This window comes from Mustelus asterias, chromosome 11 (genome assembly GCF_964213995.1).
Source record: "Mustelus asterias chromosome 11, sMusAst1.hap1.1, whole genome shotgun sequence".
NCBI classification, from domain to species: domain Eukaryota; kingdom Metazoa; phylum Chordata; class Chondrichthyes; order Carcharhiniformes; family Triakidae; genus Mustelus; species Mustelus asterias.
This window is the reverse complement of record NC_135811.1, coordinates 66,396,159-66,421,553: the sequence shown is the minus strand read 5'-3', so window position 1 is coordinate 66,421,553 and position 25,395 is coordinate 66,396,159. Positions and strand designations below refer to the sequence as shown.

Below are 25,395 nucleotides of genomic sequence, written 5' to 3'. Positions count from 1 at the left end.
TGAACGTTATTGGGAAAAATTATTGTGTAGTTGATCATTCTGAGACTATTAACTGAGCAATATCCAGCCTCTGGATGCAAAGGTCAGGAAAGCAGACCTTGGTTTGCAGCCTCTGTGTTTTGGCCCAGGGTTTCAGTGGAGATGAGATTGGCATCTTTGGCTGCCCTGGAAAGGTCTCCAGAAGCAGGGCCCTACAAGAAGTTGATAATGAGTCTTGCACAACAATCCCCAATAGATTGGAGGGTGCTATAACTGTCTCTGTCCTAATTACTGGCACAAAGTCTTATCACTGTGACCAGGGTAGGTCAGCAGGAAGATTGGCCCCTCTAGACGGTATGGTACATTCCTAAGGCCTCCATGAAAAATAATCGCTTGGAAACTCTTGCTGTAAAAGAATAGCCAGACTTATACAAGTCCAACTCTCGAGACCATCAAACAAACAACAACATCTTACATTTATATCGTGACTTTGAAGTAATAAAATATCCCAAGATGCTTCAAAGGAGCAAACATGACAACAAACCACATAAGCTGCATCGGTATCCTGGAGGAGGAAGTGAGGTATAGAGGTGGAGAGGTGTTGGGAGGGTATTCCAGAAACAACTGAAGGTACAGCTACTAGTGGTGGAACATTTGAAATGCAAGTCAGTCTTGTAATCGAGATATGGGAGCACATCATGCAGACCTTTCCATATGGACATAGGACACAATTCACCACTCCTCAGATACTGAAGCAGTCTATGTCAAAATGCAGCAAGACCTGGACAATAACCAGGCTTGGGCTGATAAGTGACAAGTAACATTCACACCACACAAGCACCAGGCAACGACCATCTCCTACAAGAGAGGATCTAACCATCACCTCTTGACATTCAATGGCATTACCATCGCTGAATCCCCACTATCAACATCCTGGAGGTTACCATTGACCAGAAACTGAACTGGACTAGCCATACAAGAGCAGATCAGAGGCTAGAAATCCTGTGGTGAGTAACTCACCTCCTGACTCCCCAGAACCTGTTCCATCTACAGGGCACCAGTCAAGGGTGTGATGGAATGCTCTCTACTTCTTTGGATGAGTGCAGCTCCAACAACACTTAAGAAACTCAACACCATTTAGGGCAATGCAGCCATCTTGATTGGTACCCCTTCCACAAACATTCAGTCTCTCCACCACTGATGCACAGCAGTGGCAGCCGTGTGTACCATCTACAAGATGCACTGCTGCAACTCACCAAAGTTCGTTCGAAAGCACTTTCCAAACTAATGATTACTATCATCTAGAAGAATAAGAGCAGCAGGCACATGGGAACACCACCACCTGGAAATTTCTTTCCAATCCACTCACCATCCTGACTTGGAAATATATCGCTGTTCCTTCACTGTTGCTGGGTCAAAATCCTGGAACTTGCTCCCTGACAGCACTTTGGGCAGACGTACACTGCACAGTTCACGAAGGCGGTGCACCACCACCATCTTAAGGGCAATTAGGGATGAGCAATAAATGCTGGCCTAGCCAGTGATGTCCACATCCCATGAATAAATACAAAAAAAATCTCCATTTGAAATGTACATGAATGTATATGTTGAAAGTAGGCAGTCTGGCTGAGTACATTTGAATGGATTGGTCATGTACTCCAACACTGAACAGGCCAGACACCAGCCCTTCAAATCACCTGAGCTCACATTGTTCCTGTCGAGAGCTTTGGTCTGGTCCCATCTGGCGCAGTCTGTGCTGTTCTGATCATCAGAACAGAGATAGTTTAGTGGAGCAGCCAAAAAGATACGAAAGCTGAAAGAACAGTGGGATTTCTTGATTTGGAAAGAGAATTTGAAGAGGCTTCGTTGACACTTTCTGGATTATGACGACAGTTAGCAGTTAGTCTTGGCAGTCGTCCCCTGTGACAACTGCCTTCAATTGCCAGCAGTGGGTTTCAAATCTACCCGGTGGTTTTAGGACCATGTGGTTCATGTACCACCTCAGTGAAGATGCTGACCTGGAGAACTCCCTTCAGTTAATGGAACAGTCAACAATTGCTAACCAGTCACCCTGACAAATTGGAGAAGTTAGCACAGGGTCAATATTCACCAAAATATCAATAGGGTGGGAAAAATGAAGGGCTGGAATTTTCCAATCTTGTTTGCCTTACCCCGCTGCCAGTGAGAAAAGAAAATTTGGCGCTCAGCCAAAATTCCATTCACTGCAGCAGGACTGGCGAATCACAGCCATGGGTGAGGTCAGAAGCTTCTGGCAGAAATTTGCAACCCAGAGCAATAGTATAATTAATAGTATAACAATAGTAACATCGACATCAACTTGCTATAAATTGTGGTTGATCTTACCTCTCCGTTCAAGAAACAGTAGAGTATTGCAACTATGAAACCCTGGGAACAAAGAAAGTAAGGTCACAGAAAGCACGCTCTGCACTATCTAATGATATACTCAGGCACTCAACTCAGCTGGAATGAAGACACATTGTTAGTCGGCTGATGGTGAGTAAATTACTTTGATGCAGTAGAGCATGAATTAGAAATGTAATTAACTAATCAATTTCTAAACATGAGCACAGTCTCACTTTCTGATATGGTATGAGGTTTGCAGCGATGCATACATCAATGGGTCTCTGTAGAATAACAGTTCAAGTTCTCATCTACCTTGGAATTTTTGACACAAAGTACGACTCCTAATAGAAACCGTGAGCGGGATTCACTGGTTTGTCCCAAGACCGGGACTTCCCACCAGAGCTCAACAGACCTTTGAATGGTCTACTGAATTTTCTGTCTTACCCGCAATGATTCCCATTGTGGGCGGGATGGGAGAATTTTGGCCCATCTCTCATCAATCCAGATCACAACCTGCAGCAAGCTTCAGCCAAGCAGAACTTCCTGATAACCCTCCAATACCATATGCTGTGTAAATCAAAACACCACTAGTGAATGATTGCTATTTGCACCAACACTCCACGGGGGCGATTCTCCCATCGAGAGAGCCACGTGGCGGTCTATTTGTGGGATTCATGCATGTGTTCCCGGCGCACGCAATTCTCCCAGCGCCAGATATCTAGCACCATCTGATTCACGCTGGAAACTGGCGGGAACATGAGGAAAGTGATTTCAATCTAATTTTAATGTAATTTATATCTGATTAGTGGGCCCGGGACAGAATTCTCAGAGTCTGCTAGTATTTCCCACTCCAGCGCGGTTCAGACTAGCTCCCCACTTTCGGGGAACTAGCGGGAGACCCGGCTGGAGTGAAGGGGGGCAATCAAGGGGTCCCCCAAGAAATCGAGCGGCAGGGGGGTGGTGCCCCATGGGCATGGGCAACCTGGCAGTGCCAGCCTGTGCCCCTGGCACTGCACAAGGGGCAAAGTGCTCATGTCCATGTCCATGGGGCACCTTGGCATTGCCCATCAGGCATGGGGCAGTGCCGAAGGGACGGGACCTATTGGGGGTGGGGCCAACGGGACAGGGTGTGCTGGGAGCGGGGCCTAGGGGGGGGCGATTGGTGGAGGTGGGGGTCCCACTGCCACTCTGCCATTGCAATTGATGGGGCCGCATGGAGGCCAGCGATTGGAGCGGGCTGGGGAGGTGGTGGTCAGCTGGGGAGATCTGCCGGGAGGAGGGGGTGGCGGGTTTGCCGGGGGGAATCTGCTTCCCTGGGGGGGACGACCGGAGCGGGGTGGAGATTGTCACTCCACACTAGGAGATCGGGTGGCCCGGGACAGGACGGGGACGGGGGGGGTTCAAGGCTGGCCTGCGAATGGACAGGGGACCGCGATCGGGCCATAGGCATGCGCAGAGGCCCTGAATTGGTAGCCTCCCAGGTGGGAATTGGTCCTGCTCCCCGAAATCTAATGATATTCACACTGGTGGCCCCTGCATTGCACAGAGTGTGGGAGAATCCCGGCCCACCGGTGCTATCCCACTCAATTAATATTGGAAACCAGTGGACCGGATTCTTTGACCTTGCTTGCAGCCACGATTTTCCAGTCCCACTACAGTGAATGGAGATTTGTATGAGCACCAAATTTTCCGTCCTCGCTGTCAGCAGCAGCAGGGTGTGAACGGCCAGAGAATTCCGGCCAATACGTGTATTTGAAGAGTGTTGCCAGCGGCCTCATGCAAATAGTTTTGCTGTCTTCTCAGACGAGCAGTTGAAAGTAGCAGTCTATTAATAAAACTGAATATAGAAGATGCTAAAAGTCCAAAAGCAGAAAATGTGGCAAATATTCGGCAGACCTGGCAGCATCTGCGGCGAGAGAAACAGAGTTCTACCGAAAGGTCACAATTTGAAATGTTTCTCCCTCCAGAGGTGTTGCCAAACCTATCGTATTTCCAGCATTTTCTGCTATTATTTCGAACAGCAGATAGTCAGATATTGGCAGATATTCCCAGTTCATGCTGATAGCTCTCCCATTGGCTTGTAAAGTTTCAGTTGCCCATTCCCAACTTCAGAAGGTCCTTGCTCCACGTTGTGACAATGTCTGCCGTTTTCCCAATTCCCACAGGATCTATCTTGGGGAGTTTGATATTCATGCAAAGTGAGAGACAGTTTGTTGCCCAATCTTGGATAGAACAAGACAGAGATCACGAGACTCACTTCATTCATAGACACCAACACAGTTTCTGAAAGCAAGTTGCCTGCTCAAACAGCAACTTTCTCAAACACTAATGAGGGCATAGTCTCAGAATAAAGGGGAGCCAATTTAAGATTGAGATGAAGGTAAGTTTCTTCTCTCAGAGGATTGTGAGTCTTTGGAATTCCTTTGGAATTTAATGGGGCCAATGTCGGGGCATGGAAAACCCTGCCCGATATTCCATACTGAGACAGCTTTAACCAAAGTTACATTTATCATTAATTTCCATTCACACGTCCCTCAGAGACGCAGCTGCCATTTAAGAATGTCAGGTCACCCACCTGGAAGGATCCAAGAGCCAGATCAAACACCAACCGGAAATAGATGTTCAGATGGTCAGGAACAAACACAAAGACAATGTAATTCACTCCAAACAGTGGGATCAGGAGCAGAGTGGACTTGGCCAGTCTCCTTTTAATAAAGAAATACAACAATTAAATCACTTTGAATTGAAGATAAAATGATTTGATATAAATCAATGTTCTTTAAACTGCTGCACTTGGTTAAATGGAAAAATAACTTTGACCAGGTAGACAGGAATTCCCATTTTACTTATTTAAAAATACATGAAACTTTGAGGTCTTGGCAATTTTCGGCCTCCACTATGCTAATGTCACCAACAGAGATATTACCTGTGTGATGATACTGAGCCTTGAAGAAATGTATTTTAATTATGTTTCTTGCAGGGATTTTCAAACAACTCCTAGTATTTTATTGGCACCGTTTTGTCAGCAGCTGGTGTCTCTAATTGTTACTGAAGCAATATAATAGACATCTTGTTTATTATTAATCTGGACGAATGCAATGCCCTTTTATGATCGTTTTGGAATTGCTGGATGGAGCATGACTGACAGGTCAGGCGATGCCTGGGGACAGTTTTTTTTTCCCACAGAAAAGTCCAAGTTTTTAGTTTCGCTTTTCAGTGGTAGCCTGAGGTGGGGAGCAGCAACAGTGCTTTTCCCCTCTGTTTGAAGTTGGAAATTCTGCTGTCTGTGAGTCGCTGTTAGAAGCTGGTGGAGACAGGTAGTGTCTCTGTCTCTGTTTCTCTCTTCAAGGGCTTTTGGAAACTTCCAGGACTGGAAAGCCTGAGATTTAATCCAACATTCAAAGGACCAATTCACAGCAGGTGTTACAAAGCTGCAAAATCCAGCATCACGTGAACATACTTGCTTTTTGTGCTAAGTCCAAGAAGGGGTGTATGTTTGTGGTTTGTTGTTAGACTTGGAACAACAGAGATAGCTAGCTGTTATGGTTTATACTGTATCATGTTTGAATTTTGTAGAAGAAGTTTTGAAGAAGTTACACTAATTTTTTTTGTTATATTCTAGCTGTGTTCTTAAATAAACTTTGTTTGATAAAAGCTTCCTAGTGGATCACTTAAATCATACCTGGAGTGAAACACCTTATGCTCACTCATGCCAAATTCAAATGTAAGAACTTAGGGGCTACGCTATCTTCATAAAACATCTTAGAGTCTGAATACTTGGATTCTGGGGCATTTCACCAATTTTACCAAAGGTCATCCCAGGATCTGACCCATAGGTGTCCACGCCGGTAATTGATCTGCCGGCGTATTTCTGCATTCTTGAACACAAACGCATCTTCCTGAGCTTCTGCAGATCCTGATTGTTTCCAGATTGGTGTAAAAGTACTCATTTTAATGATGCAAACTCATGTTGTGTGCCTGTGCTGAAAATATAAATTCCACTGCAACCTCCCCCACCCCTTCCCTGTACAGACCTTATTCATGGTTCAAAATGTGAGCCCCAGATGTTTGAAACATTGGCAGAAAGGGTTGATGTTCTGGAGACAGTTGTCCAGCAGAGTCAATGAAAGCAGCACCAACTGGCCCCAGATCAGAGGCTGCAATGTGGGTTTGGGGGGGACCCTCTCTGTACTCACAGGTACTGCCGGTACTCGCTTCCTCTGCTGTCCGATGAATATACTTTCTGGATGAGGATCTGGATGATGGAGATGAACAGGATGAAGTTCACCTAATTGAGAAGGAGAACATCACAGCTTAGTGGAGTTTGGCATTTCTGGCCTGTGGTAAAACTGCTGCATGATATTTATCTGCAAAAAAAAACAAATGTTTAGACTCTGTCAAAGTTTTGTTTGTTTTGGAGTTCTCTCCAAGTTTTATTTTAAAAAGGATCTTCGCCCGGAAGGGGATAGTTTGATGGCCCCTATATACAGTCAGCTCCGAGAATGGTACGGGGTGATATCACATAACAACATAAGAACTAGGAGCAGGAGTAGGCCATTTGGCCCCTCGAGCCTGCTCCGCCATTCAATAAGATCATGGCTGATCTTTTCATGGACTCAGCTCCACTTACCCGCTCACCATAACCCTTAATTCCTTTACTGTTCAAAAATTTATCTATCCTTGCCTTAAAAACATTCAATGAGGTAGCCTCAACTGCTTCACTAGGCAGGGAATTCCACAGATTCACAACCCTTTGTGTGAAGAAGTTCCTCTTCAACTCAGTCCTAAATCTGCTTCCCCTTATTTTGAGGCTATGCCCCCTAGTTCTAGTTTCACCTGCCAGTGGAAACAACTTCCCTGCTTCTATCTTATCTATTCCCTTCATAATCTTATATGTTTCTATAAGATCTCCCCTCATTGTTCTGAATTCCAATGAGTATGGCCCTAGTCTACTCAGTCTCTCCTCATAAGCCAATCCTCTCAACTCCGGAATCAACCTAGTGAATCTCCTCTGCACCCCCTCCAGTGCCAGTATATCCTTTCTCAAGTAAGGAGACCAAAACTGTGCACAGTACTCCAGGTGTGGCCTCACCAGCACCTTGTACAGCTGTAACATAACCTCGCTGTTTTTAAACTCCATCCCTCTAGCAATGAAGGACAAAATTCCATTTGCCTTCTTAATTACCTGCTGCACCTGCAAACCAACTCCTTGAGATTCCTGAACAAGGACACCCAGGTCCCTCTGCACAGCAGCACACTGCAATTTTTTACCATTTAAATAATAGTCCATTTTGCTGTTATTCCTACCAGAATGGATGACCTCACATTTACCAAAGAACAAAGAACAATACAGCACAGGAACAGGCCCTTCGGCCCTCCAAGCCTGCGCTGCTCATGTGCCCAACTAGACCAACATTGTATTCCATCTGCCAGTCCCTCGTCCACTCACTTAGACTATTTATATCCCTTTGCAGACTTTCAGCATCCTCTGCACACTTTCCTTTTCCACCCATCTTAGTGTCATCTGTGAATCTACATTTGGTCCCCAACTCCAAATCATCTATGTATGTAAATCATAAACAAACATTGCGTGATATTAGTGTTAAGGTATTGTAATGATTTCCTTCAGCCCATTCTGCGCTAAGATGTTAGAGAGATTTATTTAAACGGGTTTAAGAAATAACAAAATTCACATGGACAGATTAAGAATTTGCTCTTATAGTTTGCAGTAGTTCTTGTAGTTACGGCCATTCCATTCAGGTTCCTGGTCAAGTATCATTGCCTTTGGGAATGAACTGAGATTGTGCTATTTCCACTCCAGTGAAAGCTTCCCCAGTCATTATTACAAAGAATGTATAGCACAGAAAGAGGCCATTTGCCCCAACTGGCCAATTCATAAGTGCATAATATATAGGAGCCGAATTAGGCCATTCGGCCCATCGAGTTTGCTCTGCCATTCAATCATGGCTGACATACTCCTCATCCCCATTTTCCTGCCTTCTCCCCATAACCCTTCAACCCATACCAATTAAAAATCTGTCTAACTCTTCCTTAAAATTACTCACTGTCCCAGCATCCACCATACTTTGGGGTGGCGAATTCCACAGATTCACCACCCTTTGAGAGAAGTAGTTTCTCCTCAACTCTGTTTTAAATTTGCAACCCCTTACCCTTAGACTATGACCTCTCATCCTAGAATGCTACACAAGAGGGAGCATCCGCTCCATGTCTACTTTATCCATACCTTTTATCATCTTGTATACCTCAATTTGATCTCCCCTCATTCTTCTAAATTCCAAGAGTATAGGTCTAATGTCAGTGTCTATGCTTCACATCAACTTTCTATCCAACCCATTATTCCATTCTCCTTCATGTCCAGCTTCCTCTTAAACGTGTCTATGTGGTACCTCAACCATTCCATATGGCGGTGAGCTCCATATTCTAAACAATCAGGATGTGATTGAAACATGTACGATTCTGAAGGGCCTTGACAGGAGGGGTGTGGAGAGGATGTTTTCCCTTGTGGGAGAATTGAGTACTCGGCACTGCTGTTTAAAATGAGAGGTAGACCATTTAGGGCAGAGACAAGGAAAGAAAATTCACTCAAAAGGAAGATTCTCTTCCTCAAAAGGTACTGGAAGCAGAGACTGAATATTTTTAAGGCAGAGGTGGATAGATTCAGGATAAGGCGGTCAAAGGTTATCATGATTAGGTGAAATATGAGGTTGTGGTTACAATCGGGTCAGTCATGATCAGAGAATCCCTACAATGCAGGAGGAGGCCATTTGGCCATCGAGTGCGCACCGAGCACAATCCCACCCAAGTCCTATTCCTGTAACCCCACACTTTTACCCTGCTAATCCTCTAACAGTGGCATCAATTTACCATGGCCAATCATCCTAACCCACACATCTTTGGACTGTGGGAGGAAACTGGAACACCCGGAGGAAGCCCATGCAGACACGGGGAGAATGTACAAACTACACACAGACAGTGACCCGAGGACGGAATTGAACCCGGGTCCCTGGCGCTGTGAGGTAGCAGTGCTAACCACTGTGCCACTATGCCACCATCGTATTAATGGTAGAGCAGGCTCAAAGTGCCGAGTGACCCACTCCTGCTCGCAACGTGTATGTTTGTATGTCCTGTTCCTTATTGACTTTATCAGTGACTCTCATGTTTATGGGCCCTCCTTCTGGTCTGGTTTGTCTCACATGTGGAGACATCCTCTCTACGTATGTCCTATGCCCTCTATCAGATCATTCCTTAGCCCTTTATTCTAGAGGAAACAGCCGCAGACATTCCAGTAAAAGCAAAATGCTGCAAATTCAGGAAATCTGAAATCAAAACAGGAAACGTTCAGCAGTCTACGGAAATAGGGCAAACTGGTAGGGAGGCCATGGAACCTTTACAGATTAAAGGGGAGGAGGTGCTCGCTGTCTTGAGGCAAATCAGAGTGGATAAATCCCCAGGACCGGACAGGGTATTCCCACGGACCTTGAGGGAAGCTAGTGTTGAACTTGCAGGGGCCCTGGCAGACATATTTAAAATGTCAGTATTCACGGGGGAGGTGCCGGATGATTGGAGGGTGGCTCATGTTGTTCCGTTGTTTAAAAAAGGTTCCAAAAGAAATCCGGGAAATTATCGGCCAGTAAGTTTGACGTCGGTGGTGGGCAAGTTATTGGAAGGTGTGATAAGGGATAGGATCTACAAATATTTGGATAGACAGGGACTTATTAGGGAGAGTCAACATGGCTTTGTGCATGGTAGGTCATGTTTGACCAATCTATTAGAGTTTTTCGAGGAGGTTACCAGGAAAGTGGATGAAGGGAAGGCGGTGGATGTTGTCTACCTGGATTTCAGCAAGGCCTTTGACAAGGTCCCTCATGGGAGGTTAGTTAGGAAGGTTCAGTCGCTAGGTATACATGGGGAGGTAGTAAATTGGATAAGACACTGGCTCAATGGAAGAAGCCAGAGAGTGGTTGTGGAGGATTGCTTCTCTGAGTGGAGGCCTGTGACTAGTGGTGTGCCTCAGGGATCGGTGTTGGGTCCATTGTTGTTTGTCATCTATATCAATGATCTGGATGATAATGTGGTAAATTGGATCAGCAAGTTTGCTGATGATACAAAGATTGGAGGTGTCGTGGACAGTGAGGAAGGTTTTCAAAGCTTGCAGAGGGATTTGGACCAACTAGAAAAATGGGCTGAAAAATGGCAAATGGAATTTAACGCAGACAAGTGTGAGATATTGCACTTTGGAAGGACAAACCAAAGAAGAACGTACAGGATAAATGGTAGGACTCTGAAGAGTGCAGTTGAACAGAGGGATCTGGGAATACAGGTACAGAATTCCCTAAAAGTGACATCACAGGTGGATAGGGTCGTAAAGAGTGCCTTTGGTACATTGGCCTTTATAAATCGGAGTACTGAGTATAAAAGTTGGAGTGTTATGGTAAGGTTATATAAGGCATTGGTGAGGCCGAATTTGGAGTATTGTGTACAGTTTTGGTCACCTAATTACAGGAAGGATGTAAATAAGATTGAAAGAGTGCAGAGAAGGTTCACAAGGATGTTGCCGGGACTTGAGAAGCTGAGTTACAGAGAGAGATTGAATAGGTTGGGACTTTATTCCCTGGAGCGTAGAAGATTGAGGGGAGATTTGATAGAGGTGTATAAGATTTTGATGGGTATAGATAGAATGAATGCAAGCAGGCTTTTTCCGCTGAGGCTAGGGGAGAAAAAAACCAGAGGGCATGGGTTAAGGATGAAAGGAGAAAAGTTTAAAGGGAATATTAGGGGGGGCTTCTTCATGCAGAGAGTGGTGGGAGTGTGGAATGAGCTGCCGGATAAAGTGGTAAATGCACTTTTAACATTTAAGAAAAACTTGGACGGGTTCATGGATGAGAGGGGTGTGGAGGGATATGGTCCAAGTGCAGGTCAGTGGGACTAGGCATAAAATGGTTCGGCACAGACAAGAAGGGCCAAAAGGCCTGTTTCTGAGCTGTAATTTTCTATAGTTCTATGGTCTGGCAGTATCTGTGGAGTCAGAAACAAAGTTATTATTTTGAATCCTCTGGAGTTGAGTCTTACGGACTCGAAATGTTGGGTAGAATTTTCCCTTCCCACCTGTCGCGGGAATCGTGACGGGCAGGACGGAAAATTCGGCAGACCATGTAAAAGTCCGTTGATTTTGGGGCGCACGAAAGAAAATCCCAGCCGTTAATTCTGTTTCTCTCTCCACTAATGCTGCCAGACCTGCTGAGATTTTCCAGCATTTCCTGTTTGTTTCCCAGACTTTCCTGACCTTTTCTGCTCAGTATAACCTCTCTGTTCTGGTATCGTCCTCATAGATCTTTGTTTGCACCTGCTGCAGTGCCTTACGTTGATTTGTAAGATGGAGACCAGAAACTCTACACATGGAACTACTGTCCTCCGCTCTACCTCTTGGTGCTAGCTGTGTATCTGCGGTACACAAAATCTAGGCCGACAATCCAGTGCCGTACTAAAGGAGTGCTGCACTGCCAAAGGTGCATTTTTCCAATGAGACATTATACTCTCACAGATGGACATAAAAGATCTTGTGGCATGATTTTCAAGAAGAATCGGGTGAGTTGTCTCTGCCAGTTTAGCTAATGCTGATTGAAAATAGGCCAAGATACAAAGAACAAACAACAAAGAACAAAGAACAATACAGCACAGGAACAGGCCCTTCGGCCCTCCAAGCACGCGCCGCTCCCTGGTCCAAACTAGACCATTCTTTAGAATCCCTCCATTCCCACTCCGTTCATGTGGCTATCTAGATAAGTCTTAAACGTTCCCAGTGTGTCCGCCTCCACCACCTTGCCCGGCAGTGCATTCCAGGCCCCCACCACCCTCTGTGTAAAATACGTCCTTCTGATATCCGTGTTAAACCTCCCCCCCCTTACCTTGAACCTATGACCCCTCGTGAACGTCACCACCAGACAGTAGTTCCCATCGTTCACCCTATCTATGCCTTTCATAATTTTATACACCTCTATTAGGTCACCCCTCATCCTCCGTCTTTCCAGTGAGAACAACCCCAGTTTACCCAATCTCTCCTCATAACTAAGCCCTTCCATACCAGGCAACATCCTGGTAAACCTCCTCTGCACTCTCTCTAAAGCCTCCACGTCCTTCTGGTAATGTGGCGACCAGAACTGGGCGCAGTATTCCTAATGCGGCCGAACCAACGTTCTATACAACTGCAACATCAGACCCCAACTTTTATACTCTAAGCCCCGTCCTATAAAGGCAAGCATGCCATATGCCTTCTTCACTACCTTCTCCACCTGTGACGTCACCTTCAAGGATCTGTGGACTTGCACACCCAGGTCCCTCTGCGTATCTACACCCTTTATGGTTCTGCCATTTATCGTATAGCTCCCCCCTACGTTAGTTCTACCAAAATGCATCACTTCGCATTTATCTGGATTGAACTCCATCTGCCATTTCTTTGCCCAAATTTCCAGCCTATCCAGATCCTTCTGTAGCCTCTGACAATGTTCCTCACTATCTGCAAGTCCAGCCATTTTCATGTCGTCCGCAAACTTACTGATCACCCCAGTTACACCTTCTTCCAGATTGTTTATATAAGTCACGAACAGCAGATTTCAAAGAACAAATGTGAGGTAATGCATTTTAGAAGGTCTAATACAGATCGGAAATATACAGTAAATGGCAGAGCCCTTAAGAGTATTGATAGGCAAAGGTATCTGGGTGTACAGGTACACAGGTCACTGAAAGTGGCAATGCAGGTGGAGAAGGTAGTCAAGAAGGCATACGGCATGCTTGCCTTCATCGGCCGGGGTATTGAGTTTAAAAATTGGCAAGTCATGTTGCAGCTTTATAGAACCTTAGTTAGGCCGCACTTGGAATATAGAGTTCAACTCTGGTTGCCACACTACCAGAAGGATGTGGAGGCTTTGGAGAGGGTACAGAAAAGATTTACCAGGACGTTGCCTGGTATGGAGGGCATTAGCTATGAGGAGAGGTTGGAGAAACTTGGTTTGTTCTCACTGGAGCGATGGAGGTTGAGGGGAGACCTGATAGAAGTCTACAAGATTATGAGAGGCATGGACAGAGTGGATAGTCAGAAGCTTTTTCCCAGGGTGGAAGAGTCAATTACTAGAGGGCATAGGTTTAAGGTGCGAGGTGCAAGGTTTAAAGGAGATGTACGAGGCAGATTTTTTACACAGAGAGTAGTGGGTGCCTGGAACTCGTTGCTGGGGGAGGTAGTGGAAGCGGATACATAGAAACATAGAAAACGACAGCACAAAACAGGCCCTTCGGCCCCACAAGTTGTGCCGAACATATCCCTACCTTTTAGGCCTACCTATAACCCTCCATCCTATTAAGTCCCATGTGACTTTTAAGGGACGTCTTGATGAGTACATGAATAGGATGGGAATAGAGGGATATGGTACCCGGAAGGGTAGGGGGTTTTAGTTAAGCCAGGCAGCATGGTCAGCGCAGGCTTGGAGAGCCGAAAGGCCTGTTCCTGTGCTGTAATTTTCTTTGTTCTAACATGCAAAAACCAGTTGATCTAGTAGCTACCAATAGCTGTTTTGGGATCTTGCTATGCAAAGATCGTGCAGCATATTTCCTCCATTACAAAAGTGGCTACACTTCAAAAATTACTTTCTTGGTTCAGTAGCTCTTTGGGCTGCAAAGAGGCCATGGAAGAAAGTCTCTGCCTGAATGTGTGTCTTCCTTCTTGAGGATATGCTGAAGAATGTGGATGGGAAAATTAAAGAGGAGTGATCCAGACCATACCTGGCTGCCTCTTAGTTAGCAATCTCAGACTAGCCTGAGTATAAGGACAGCAGAGTTTCCTGTTCTCCCTCTCAGCCAGCAGCAGTGTGAGACATTAAAGCAGCAACAATCACATCCTTTGACAATTCCATTGTTAAAGACGTCCGCTGGTTTTAATCTCCGAAATGGTCGCAGCTGGAACTGTTGGGTGTGGGGAAGCAGATGGAGACTGTTTATTGAGAATAAAATTGCTTAAGGTTTGGCTTCAGGCTTATTCCTTCACCAAATACTAATATTGGAATTTACATGATATTGAGGGAGACCAGAAACAGGGAAAACAGAGAAATTACCATCAAAACTGCTGTGCATTCATGGTCAACAATGTCAATTCATCACAGACACACAAGAGGAATACTCACCAAAATTGTTAGAGAAATTGGAGCCTTAATAATCCAAAAATATGGAGAATCAATAGAATCCCAGCACCTAAAGGAAATATCCAGTTAAAATGTGGATGTAATCTTGTAGAATTCCCAGAATATCTGAGTGAGCTGATTTTGGCAGGAGTGACAGTGTACAAGAGATGTGTTAACTGACCACACACATGTTAGAGGATTCCTCATCCTGATCTCTGTCCAGTCACTCCCACTGGAAAGCATGTGTGTATGCGTGTACATCAGGCTGTGTGTCGGGGTGTGTGTCAGGGTGTAGTGTGCGTCACTGTATGTATCAGGGTGCAGTGTGTGTGTGTTAGGGTGTGCGTCAGGAGCATGGTGTGTCTGTGTGTGTGTGTGTGTGTGTATGTGTCTTGTTTGTATGTTTTGGGGATGCGACTAGGTTGTATGTAACTGTGTGTGTGTGTGTGCGCGCGCTGGGGTCCACATGTGGATATGTAAGGCTGTTTTTAGGTGCGTTTGAGAGTAAATGTATATGTGTCTGTAGGAGTATGTGTATATGGGTGTGTACTATGTGTATGGTTGTATGAGGAGTGGTGTGTAGGGGTGCGTATGTACGTAGTGGGGAAGGTGTGGGTGGGGAAGGATGTTCTTGCGTCAGTGCACTGTCAGGGTCAAGCTCAATATTAAAAACATCAGTGGCCATGTAACTGATAACACCCATCACCCAAACTCACACAGTGAGAATCACCTCTGGACTAGACACCAGAGAGCAGCCGATGTCTGGAATTGGAAACAGGAAGAATCAATTGGAAAACAGTGTTCATGTTGTCCTAATTTAGATAGGCCAGTTCTCTCTTACCCAATATCATCATAGTGCAACATGGCAAGTGTCCAACTGACAGTGATCAAGAGTGGAGTACCTGTAGAAACAGAAAGAGGATCAATAGAATAGAGCAGTGTTGTACCTCAGACTGTGATTCTCCCCATTGTGAACATCACAGTTGTTCAGCCAGTCTACTATTTTCAAAATGAATCTATTCCTTCACGTTGAAAAGGATCAGGGAAGTCGGATGAAGAAAATTGATGGCAGCATTCAGGAATTAATGTCATCAGTTAAAAAATCACTCACACACATTGTCCAAAGATGCGCAGGTTATGGTGGCACGGTGGCACAGTGATTAGCACTGTTGCCTCACAGCACCAGGGACCCGGGTTCAATTCCCGGCATGGGTCATTGTCTGTGTTCTCCCCGTGTCTGCATGGGTTTCCTCTGGATGCTCTGGTTTCCTCCCACAGACTGAAGGACGTGCTGGTGAGGTGCATTGACCCGAACAGGCGCCGGAGTGTGGCAACTGGGGGAATTTCACAGTAACTTCATTGCAGTGTTAATGTAAGCCTTACTTGTGACTAATAAATAAACTTTAACTTGAGGTGGATTGGCCATGGTAAATGTGTGGGCTCACACAGATAGGGCTTGGGAAAGGGCCTGTGGGGGGGTGCTCTGTCAGAAGATCGGTGCAGACCTGGTGGGCAGACTGGCCTTTTCTGCGCTGTAGGGATTCTATGATTCTTTGATGGTAGTGATTTCTTGTCCTTTCTTTTGTCAGATTTAGAGTTTGAACTTTTGATGAGGAGGACAATCACTTGTGTCATCAACAATGAGATGCCACAACTTATTGAACATTAGAGTCAGGGTCACAGAGTCATAGAGGTTTACAGCATGGAAACAGGCCCTCTGGCCCAACATGTCCATGCCGCCCTTTTTTTTAAACCCCAAAGCTAGTCCCAGTTGCCTGCATTTGGCCCATATCCCTCTATATCCATCTTACCCATGTAACTGTCTAAATGCTTTTTAAAAGACAAAATTGTACCCACCTCTACTACTAATTCTGGCAGCTTGTTCCAGACACTCACCGCCTTCTGTGTGAAAAAATTGTCCCGCTAGACACTTTTGTATCTCTCCCTCTCACCTTAAGCCTATACCCTCTAGTTTTCGACTCCTCTACCTTTGGGAAAAGATATTGACTATCTAGCTGATCTATGCCCCTCATTATTTTATAGACCTCTTTAAGATCACCCCTCAGCCTCCTACGCTCCAGAGAAAAATGTTCAGTCTATCCAGCCTCTCTTTATAACTCAAACCATCAAGTCCTGGTAGCATTCTAGTAAATCGTTTTTGCACGCTTTCTAGTTTAATAATATCCTTTCTATAATCGGTGACCAGAACTGTACACAGTATTCCAAGTGTGGCCTTACCAATGTCTTGTACAACTTCAACAAGACGTCCCAACTCCTGTATTCAATGTTCTGACCAATGAAACCAAGCCTGCTGAATGCCTTCTTCACCACTCTGTCCACCTGTGACTCCACTTTCAAGGAACTATGAACATGTACCCCTAGATCTCTTTGTTCTGTAACTTTCCCCAATGCCCTACCATTAACTGAGTAAGTCCTGCTCTGGTTCAATCTACCAAAATGCATCACCTCGCATTTGTCTAAATTTAACTCCATCTGCCATTCGTCAGCCCACTGGCCCAATTGATCAAGATCCCATTGCAATTGGAGATAACTTTCTTCACTGTCCACTATGCCACCAATCTTGGTGTCATCTGCAAACTTACTAACTTTGCCCCCAATATTCTCATCCAAATCATTAATATAAATGACAAATAACAGTGGACCCAGCACTGATCTCTGAGGCATGCTGCTCGTCACAGGCTTCCAGTTTAAAAAACAACCCTCTACAACCACCCTCTGGCTTCTGTCATCAAGCCAATTTTGTATCCATTTTGCTACCTCATCCTGGATTCCAGGAGATTTAACCTTATGCAACAACCTACCATGCAGTATCTTATCAAAGGCCTTGCTAAAGTCCATGACGACAACATCAACTGCACTGCCCTCATCTACCTTCTTGGTTACCCCTTCAAAAAAACCTCAATGAAATTTGTGAGACGTGATTTTCCACTCACAAAGCCATGCTGACTGTCCCTAATCAGTCCTTGCGTCTCTAAATGTCTGTACATCTCTCAAAATACCTTCCAACAACTTACCCACCACAGATGTGATCACTGGCCTGTAGTTCCCAGGCTTTTCCCTGCAGCCCTTTTAAAACAAAGGCACAACATTTGCCACTCTCCAATCTTCAGGCACCTCACGTATGACTATCGATGATTCAAATATCTCTGCTAGGGGACCCGCAATTTCCTCCCTAGCCTCCCACAATGTCCTGGGATACACTTCATCAGGTCCTACGGATTTATCTACCTTGATGCGCTTTAAGATTTCCAGCACCTCCTTCTCTGTGATACATACACTCCTTAAGACATCATTATTTATTTCCCCAAGTTCCCGAACATGCAAGCTTTTCTCAACATTGCGTTTGAACGATAGAATTTGGCCTTTCATATGCCTGAGAAATGACAGCCCTTTACACCACTTTCCTGAGATTGGTCTACTTGGTGACTTTGAATCGGAGAATCATAAAATCATTGAAGCACAGAAGGAGGCCATTCAGCCCATCTTATGTGTGCTAGCTCTATGCAAGAGCAACTCAGCCAATCCTATTACCCTGCCCTTTCCCTCCAGCCTCACAAATACTTTCTCTTCAGATGATTATCCAATTCCGTTTGAAAGGCACAATTGACCCTGTCTCCACCACACTCTCAGGCAGTGCATTCCAGATCCAAACCACTCACTGTGTGAATCTCTCTCCACCGCAATCTCACAGCGCATTCCAGATCCTAACTACTTGCCGTGTGAATCTGTCTCCACTGCACTCTCAGACAGCACATTCCAGACACTAACCACTTGTGTGTGAATCTGTCTCCACCACACACTCAGAAAGCGCAATCCAGATCCCAACAACTTAGTGTGAATCCATCTCCACTCTTCAGAAGCAAATTCCAGATCCTAACAACTCGCTGTGTGAATCTGTCTCCACCACACTCTCAGACAGTACATTCCAGATTATAACAACTCGCTGTGTGAATCTGTCTCCACCACACTCTCAGACAGTACATTCCAGATTATAACAACTCGCTGTGTGAATCTGTCTCCACCACATACTCACACAGTGCAGTCCAGATCCTAATCACTTGCTGTGTGACATGTCTCCACCGTGTAGTTTTTTAAAATAAAAGCTACTTACCTGGGGGGAGCGTCCTCATTGTTCGACCGGAGCAAGGAGGAGAGGAGCGATTGGTGTTTAAAGTAAAAAGGGTAAGGGAATCACTGTATTTACTTACTTTTTCGTGGGGTTTCTTTTTTCAGAGTGTAAGGGAAAAACGGAAGTCGGTCGGGCGCGGGGTGACCTGGGAAGGGATTGTGTAGTTTTTTTTTCAATAAGTGCGCGGGAGGTTTAAAGGCAGGCCGCACTATCCAGCAGGCAGCATTGTAGTGGGCAGCGGAGTGAGCAGGGAGCAGAGTGAGAGCTGAAGGGCTTTGGCTCAACGGGCTTCGGAGGAAACGGGCAGAGGCAGGGTAGGTTCTGTTCTTCGTTCTTCCAGTAATTTAAAGAAAGGGGTAATTATGAGTGGGAGGCCAGTTTGTTGCTGTCGGTGTCGGATGTGGGAGTTCATGGAGTCGCCTAGCCTCCTGGAAGTCCATATTTGCGCCAGGTGTGTCGAACTGCAGCTCCTGAGAGACCGCGTTAGTGAACTGGAGCTGTGCCTCGATGACCTTAGTCTAGTCAGGGAAAATGAGAGGTTAATAGAGAGAAGTTACAGGCAGGTTGTCACACCAGGGCCATGGGAGGAAGACATGTGGGTCACGGTTAGGAAGGGTAAAGGTCACGTACCAGAGAGTACCCCGGTGGTTGTCCCCCTTAACAGTAAGGGATGGGTGACAGACAGGAGAGAGGAGGGGAGAGAGCAGTCAGTGATGGGATCCCCTGTGGTTGTTCCCCTCCAGAATAAGTATACTATTTTGGATACTGTGGGGGGGGATGACCCTCCAGAGCTAAGCCACGGTGACCGGGTCACTGGCACGGAGTCGGGCTCTGTGGCCCAGAAGGGAAAGAGGGGGACTATGAGAGCAATAGTAGTGGGGGATGCAACAGTTAGAGGCACAGACAGGTGGTTCTGTGGGCGTGAACGAGACTCCAGATGGTAGTCTGCCTCCCTGGTGCCGGGGTCCTAGATGTCTCTGAGCGGGTAGGAAGCATCCTAAAAGGGGCGGGTAAGGAGACAGACGTCATTGTCCACATTGGTGCAAATGACGTCGGCAGAAAGAGCAGGGAGGTCCTGAGAGAGCAATTCAGGGAGTTGGGTAGTAGGCTAAAAAGCAGGGCCTCTAGGGTAGCGATCTCTGGACTCCTCCCAGTACCATGTGTTGGTGAGGCTAGGAACAGGGAGACTGCACAGCTGAACGCGTGGCTAAAGGACTGGTGCAGGAGGGAGGGATTCAAATTCGTGGATCACTGGGAAGTCTTCAAGAGAGGATGGCACCTGTACAAGAAGGACGGGTTACACCTAAACTGGAGGGGCACGAATATCCTAGCTGGGAGTTTTGCTAGTGTGGTTTGGGTGGGTTTAAACTCATGTGGCAGGGGGGTGGGGATCAGAACAATAGGTCAATAAGCATAGAGGCTGGGGACGAGGTTGGGGCCAAGACAAGGCTATCTAAGAGGAAGAGCATTCTGGGGGAGGATGACCTCAATGGGCCTGGAGGTCTGGAGTGCATCTGCTTCAATGCGAGGAGCGTCACGGGCAAGACAGACGAGTTTAGGGCCTTAATGCTTGCGCGGAACTTGGATGTGGTTGCAGTGACGGAGACTTGGTTAAAAGGACAGGACTGGCAGCTGAATATTCCGGGGTACAAGTGTTTAAGTGAGACAGAGGAGGGGCTAGGAGAGGTGGGGGAGTAGCAATGCTGGTTAGGGAGCATATTACAGCGGTACAGAGGGTGGGCAATATGGAAGGGTCAGGTAACGAGTCACTGTGGGTGGAGCTCAGAAACAGGAAGAGCGCAGTCACTATGCTGGGGGTATACTACAGGCCTCCCAACAGCCCACGGAAAGTTGAGGAACGCATATGTAAGGAGATTCTGGACAGGTGCAGAAAAAATAGGGTTGTTGTAGTGGAAGACATTAATTTCCCTCACATAGACTGGAAATTGCTTAGGGCTGGGGCCCTGGACGGGGAAGAATTTATAAAATGCGTACGGAAGGTTCTTTGGAACAATATGTTGACAGTCCAACTGGAGAGGGGGCTATACTGGACCTAGTACTGGGGAATGAGCCCGGTCAGGTCATCTACGTTTCAGTGGGGGAACATGTGGCAAATAGTGACCACAATTCTGTAAACTTTAGGATAGTAAAAAGATGAGTGTTGTCCTATGGGTAAGGTGTTGAATTGGGGTAAGGCTAACTACAGCCAGATTAGGCAGGATTTGGTGGCTGTTGATTGGGAGAGGCTGTTTGAGGGTAAATCCACATCTGGCATGTGGGAGTCTTTTGAGGAGCAGTTGACAGGACTGCAGGATAGGCATGTGCCTGTCAAGAGGAAGGATAGGAAAGGTAGGATTTGAGAGCCGTGGATAACCAGTGAAATTGTGAGTCTAATCAAAAAGAAAAAAGAGGCATACATGAGGTCCAGGCAGCTAAAAACAGATGAGCACTGGAGGAATACAGAGAAAGTAGAGAAGAACTCAAACAGGGAGTTAGAAGGGCAAAAAGGGGTCACGAAATGTCCTTGGCAGACAGGATTAAGGAGAATCCTAAGGCATTTTATACATATGTTAGGAACAAGAGGGTTGTTAGGGAAAGAATCGGACCTCTCAGGGACAAAGGAGGGGAATTATGCTTAGAACCAAAGGAAGTAGCTGAGATCCTAAACGAATACTTTGCATCAGTATTCACAAAGGAGAGGGACATGTTGACTGGTATTGTCTCAGAGAGATGTGTTGACCCGTTAGAAAAAATCTCAATTACCAGGGAGGAAGTGTTAGGTTTTTTAGGAAACATTAAGACAGACAAATCCCCAGGGCCGGATGGCATCTATCCTAGACTCCTCAGGGAGGCAAGAGATGAAATTGCTGAGCCTCTAACAGAAATCTTTGTCTCTTCGCTGGACACAGTTGAGGTCCCAGAGGATTGGAGGATAGCAAATGTGGTCCCATTATTTAAGAAGGGTAGCAAGGATAACCCGGGTAATTATAGGCCGGTGAACTTGACGTCCGTGGTAGGGAAATTGTTGGAGAAGATTCTTAGAGATAGGATATATGCGCATTTAGAACTGAATAAGCTCATTAGCGATAGACAGCATGCTTTTGTACGAGGGAGGTCATGCCTCACAAATTTAGTTGAGTTTTTTGAGGAGGTGACAAAAACGGTATATTGGCTTTGGAGGGAGTGCAAAGAAGGTTCACCAGGTTGATACCAGAGATGAGGGGTGTTGATTATGAGGAGAGACTGAGCAGATTGTATTTGTACTCGTTGGAATTTAGAAGGCTGAGGGGGGATCTTATAGAGACCTATAAGATAATGAAGGGGCTGGATAGGGTAGAGGTGGAGAGATTCTTTCCACTTAGAAAGGAAACTAGAACTAGAGGGCACAGCCTCAAAATAAAGGGGGGTCAGTTTAGGACAGAGTTGAGGAGGAACTTCTTCTCTCAGAGAGTGGTGAATCTCTGGAATTCTCTGCCCACTGAAGTGGTGGAGGCTACCTCGTTGAATATGTTTAAATCACGGATAGATGGCTTCCTGATCGGTAAGGGAATTAGGGGTTATGGGGATCAGACGGGTAAGTGGAACTGATCCACTTCAGATCAGCCATGATCTTATTGAATGGTGGGGCAGGCTCGAGGGGCTAGATGGCCTACTCCTGCTCCTATTTCTTATGTTCTTATGTTCTTATGATTGACGAGGGAAGGGCCGTGGATGTCGTCTATGTGGATTTTAGTAAAGCGTTTGACAAGGTCCCTCATGGCAGGCTGGTGCAAAAGGTTAAATATCACGGGGTAAAAGGTGAGCTAGCTAGATGGTGGAGAACTGGCATAGCCATAGAAGACAGAGGTTAACAGTGGAGGGGTCTTTTTCCGGTTGGAGGCCTGTGACTAGTGGTGTTCCGCAGGGCTCTGTACTGGGACCTCTGCTGTTTGTGATATATATAAATGATTTGGAGGAAGATGTAGCTGGTGTGATCAGTAAGTTTGCGGACCACACAAAGATTGCTGGAGTTGCGGATAGTGATGAACATTGTCAGAGAATACAGCAGGATATAGATAGGCTGGAACATTGGGTGGAGAAATGGCAGATGGAATTTAATCCAGATAAATGCGAAGTGATGCATTTCGGTAGATCTAATGTAAGGGGGAGCTATAGAATAAATGGCAGAACCATCAGGAGTATAGCCACACAGAGGGACCTGGGTGTACAAGTCCACAGATCCTTAAAGGTGGCAGCACAGGTGGAGAGGGTGTGAAAAAGGCACATGGCATGCTTGCCTTTATTGGACGGGGCATAGAATATAAAGTTTGGCATATGATGTTGCAGCTGTATAGAACGTTGGTTAGGCCACATTTGGAATACTGCATCCAGTTCTGGTCGCCACACTACCAGAAGGACGTGGAGGCTTTGGAGAGAGTACAGAGAAGGTTTACCAGGATGTTGCCTGGTATGGAGGGTCTCAGCTATGAGGAGAGATTGGGTAAACTGGGGATGTTCTCCGTGGAAAGCTGGAGGATGAGGGGCGACCTAATAGAGGTGTATAAAATTATGAAGGGCATCGATAGGGTGAACAGTGGAAAGCTTTTTCCCAGGTCGGAGGTGACGAACACAAGGGGTCACAGGTTCAAGGTGAAGGGGGCAAGGTTCAACACAGATGTCAGGGGGACGTATTTTACACAGAGGGTGGTGGGGGCCTGGAATGCACTGCCAAGGAAGGTGATTGAGGCGGACACGCTAGGATCGTTTAAGACTTATCTAGATAGCCACATGAACAGACTGGGAATAGAAGGATACAAACGAATGGTCTCGTTGGGCACATGAGCGGCGCAGGCTTGGAGGGCCAAAGGGCCTGTTCCTGTGCTGCATTGTCTTTGTTCTTTACCCTCTCAGAGAGTGCATTCCAGATTCTAACCACTCGCTGAGTGAATCTGTCTCCATCACACTCTGAGAGTACGTTCCAGATCCTAACTACCCGCTGTGTGAATCTGTCTCCACCACACTCTCAGAGACTGCATTCCAGATCCTAACCATTTGCTGTGTTATCTGTCTCCACTGCACTCTCAGACAGCACATTCTAGACACTAACCACTCATGTGTGAATCTGTCTCCACCACAAACTAGGAAAGCGCATTCCAGATCCCAACAACTTACAGTGTGAATCTATCTCCACTACACTCTTCAGAAGCAACTTCCAGATGCTAACCACTCGCTGTGTGAATCTGTCTCCACCACACTCTCAGACAGCACATGCCAGACACTAACCACTGGCTGTGCGAATCTGTCTCCACCACACTCTCAGACAGTGCATTCCAAATCCCAACAACTCACAGTGTGAATTGAACTCCATTACACTCTTAGCAAGCAAATTCCAGTTCCTAACCACTCACTTTGTGCATCTGTCACCACTGCACTCTCAGGCAGTACATTCCAGATCCTAACCACTTGCTGTGTGAATCTGTCCCCACCGCACTCTCAGGCAGCGCATTCCAGATCGTAACTACTCGCCGTGTGAATTTGTCTCCACCACTCTCTCAGTGAGTACATTCTAGGCACTAACCAGTCGTGTGTGAATCTGTCTCCACCACACACTCAGAAAGCGCATTCCAGATCCCAAAACTTACAGTGTGAATCTGTCTCTACTACACTCTTCAGAAGCAACTTCCAGACACTAACCACTCGCTATGTGAATCTGTCTCCACCACACTCTCAGACAGTACACTCCAGATCCTAACCACTCGCTGTGTGAATCTGTCTCCACCACACTCTCAGACAGTACATTCCAGATCCTAACTCCTTGTCGTGTGAATCAGACAGTACATTACAAATCCTAACCATTCACTGTTTGAATCTGTCTCCACCATAATATCAGACAGTACATTCCAGACACTAACCACTCGCTGTGTGAATCTGTCTCCACCACACTCTCAGACAGTGCATTCCAGACCCTAGCCACTCGCTGTGTGAATCTGTCTCCACCACACGCTCACACAGTACATTCCAGATCCTAACCCCTCGCTGTGTGAATCTGTCTCCACCACACGCTCACACAGTACATTCCAGATCCTAACCACTCGCTGTGTGAATCTGTCTCCACCACACGCTCACACAGTACATTCCAGATCCTAACCACTCGCTGTGTGAATCTGTCTCCACCACACGCTCACACAGTACATTCCAGATCCTAACCACTCGCTGTGTGAATCTGTCTCCACCACCCTCTGAGAGAGTGCATTCCTGATCTTTTTTTTTCTCCTATTTTCTGTGTTTCTATGTTCAGAAGGAAGTGAAAGCCATGTTACGGGATGAGATCATAGAGCTGAGTGAAAGCGAGTGAATTTCACAGATTTTGTTGGTCCCCAAACATAATGGTACTCAACAATTCTGCTTAGTTTAATGGAAAGTCAACGCTGTGATTAAATCTGATTCATACCCAATTCCAAGGCTGGAGCATTGTGTGGAAAATGTCAGACAAGCTATTTACATCACAAAGTTGAATTTACTTCGTGGTTACTGGCATGTACCTTTGTCAGAGAGTGCAAAATAAGTTAGAAACATAGAAACATAGAAAAACTACAGCACAAACAGGCCCTTCGGCCCACAAGTTGTGCCGAACACATCCCTACCTTCTAGACCTACCTATAACCCTCCATTCTATTACGCTCCATGTACTCATCCAGGAGTCTCTTAAAAGACCCTATTGAGTTCGCCTCCACC

The 25,395-nt window shown here is 46.0% G+C and overlaps 2 protein-coding genes across 2 annotated transcripts in view; one reads left to right on the top strand and one right to left on the bottom strand.

Annotated features, from left to right (window-relative positions):
• The window catches only part of LOC144500567 (uncharacterized), a 1,101,151-nt gene that overhangs the window by 27,579 nt on the left and 1,048,177 nt on the right, over positions 1–25,395 (top strand). The gene's annotated exons all lie outside the window — the stretch shown is intronic.
• Positions 1–25,395, bottom strand: part of LOC144500258 (vasoactive intestinal polypeptide receptor-like) — a 248,782-nt gene that overhangs the window by 2,350 nt on the left and 221,037 nt on the right. The window contains exons 10-14 of the mRNA XM_078222934.1: positions 15,373–15,433; positions 14,535–14,601; positions 6,540–6,631; positions 4,919–5,048; positions 2,344–2,385 (exon numbers count right to left, since the gene is read on the bottom strand). Coding sequence (XP_078079060.1) covers positions 2,344–2,385; positions 4,919–5,048; positions 6,540–6,631; positions 14,535–14,601; positions 15,373–15,433 — 392 coding nt within the window. The remainder of the gene's footprint in view (positions 1–2,343; positions 2,386–4,918; positions 5,049–6,539; positions 6,632–14,534; positions 14,602–15,372; positions 15,434–25,395) is intronic.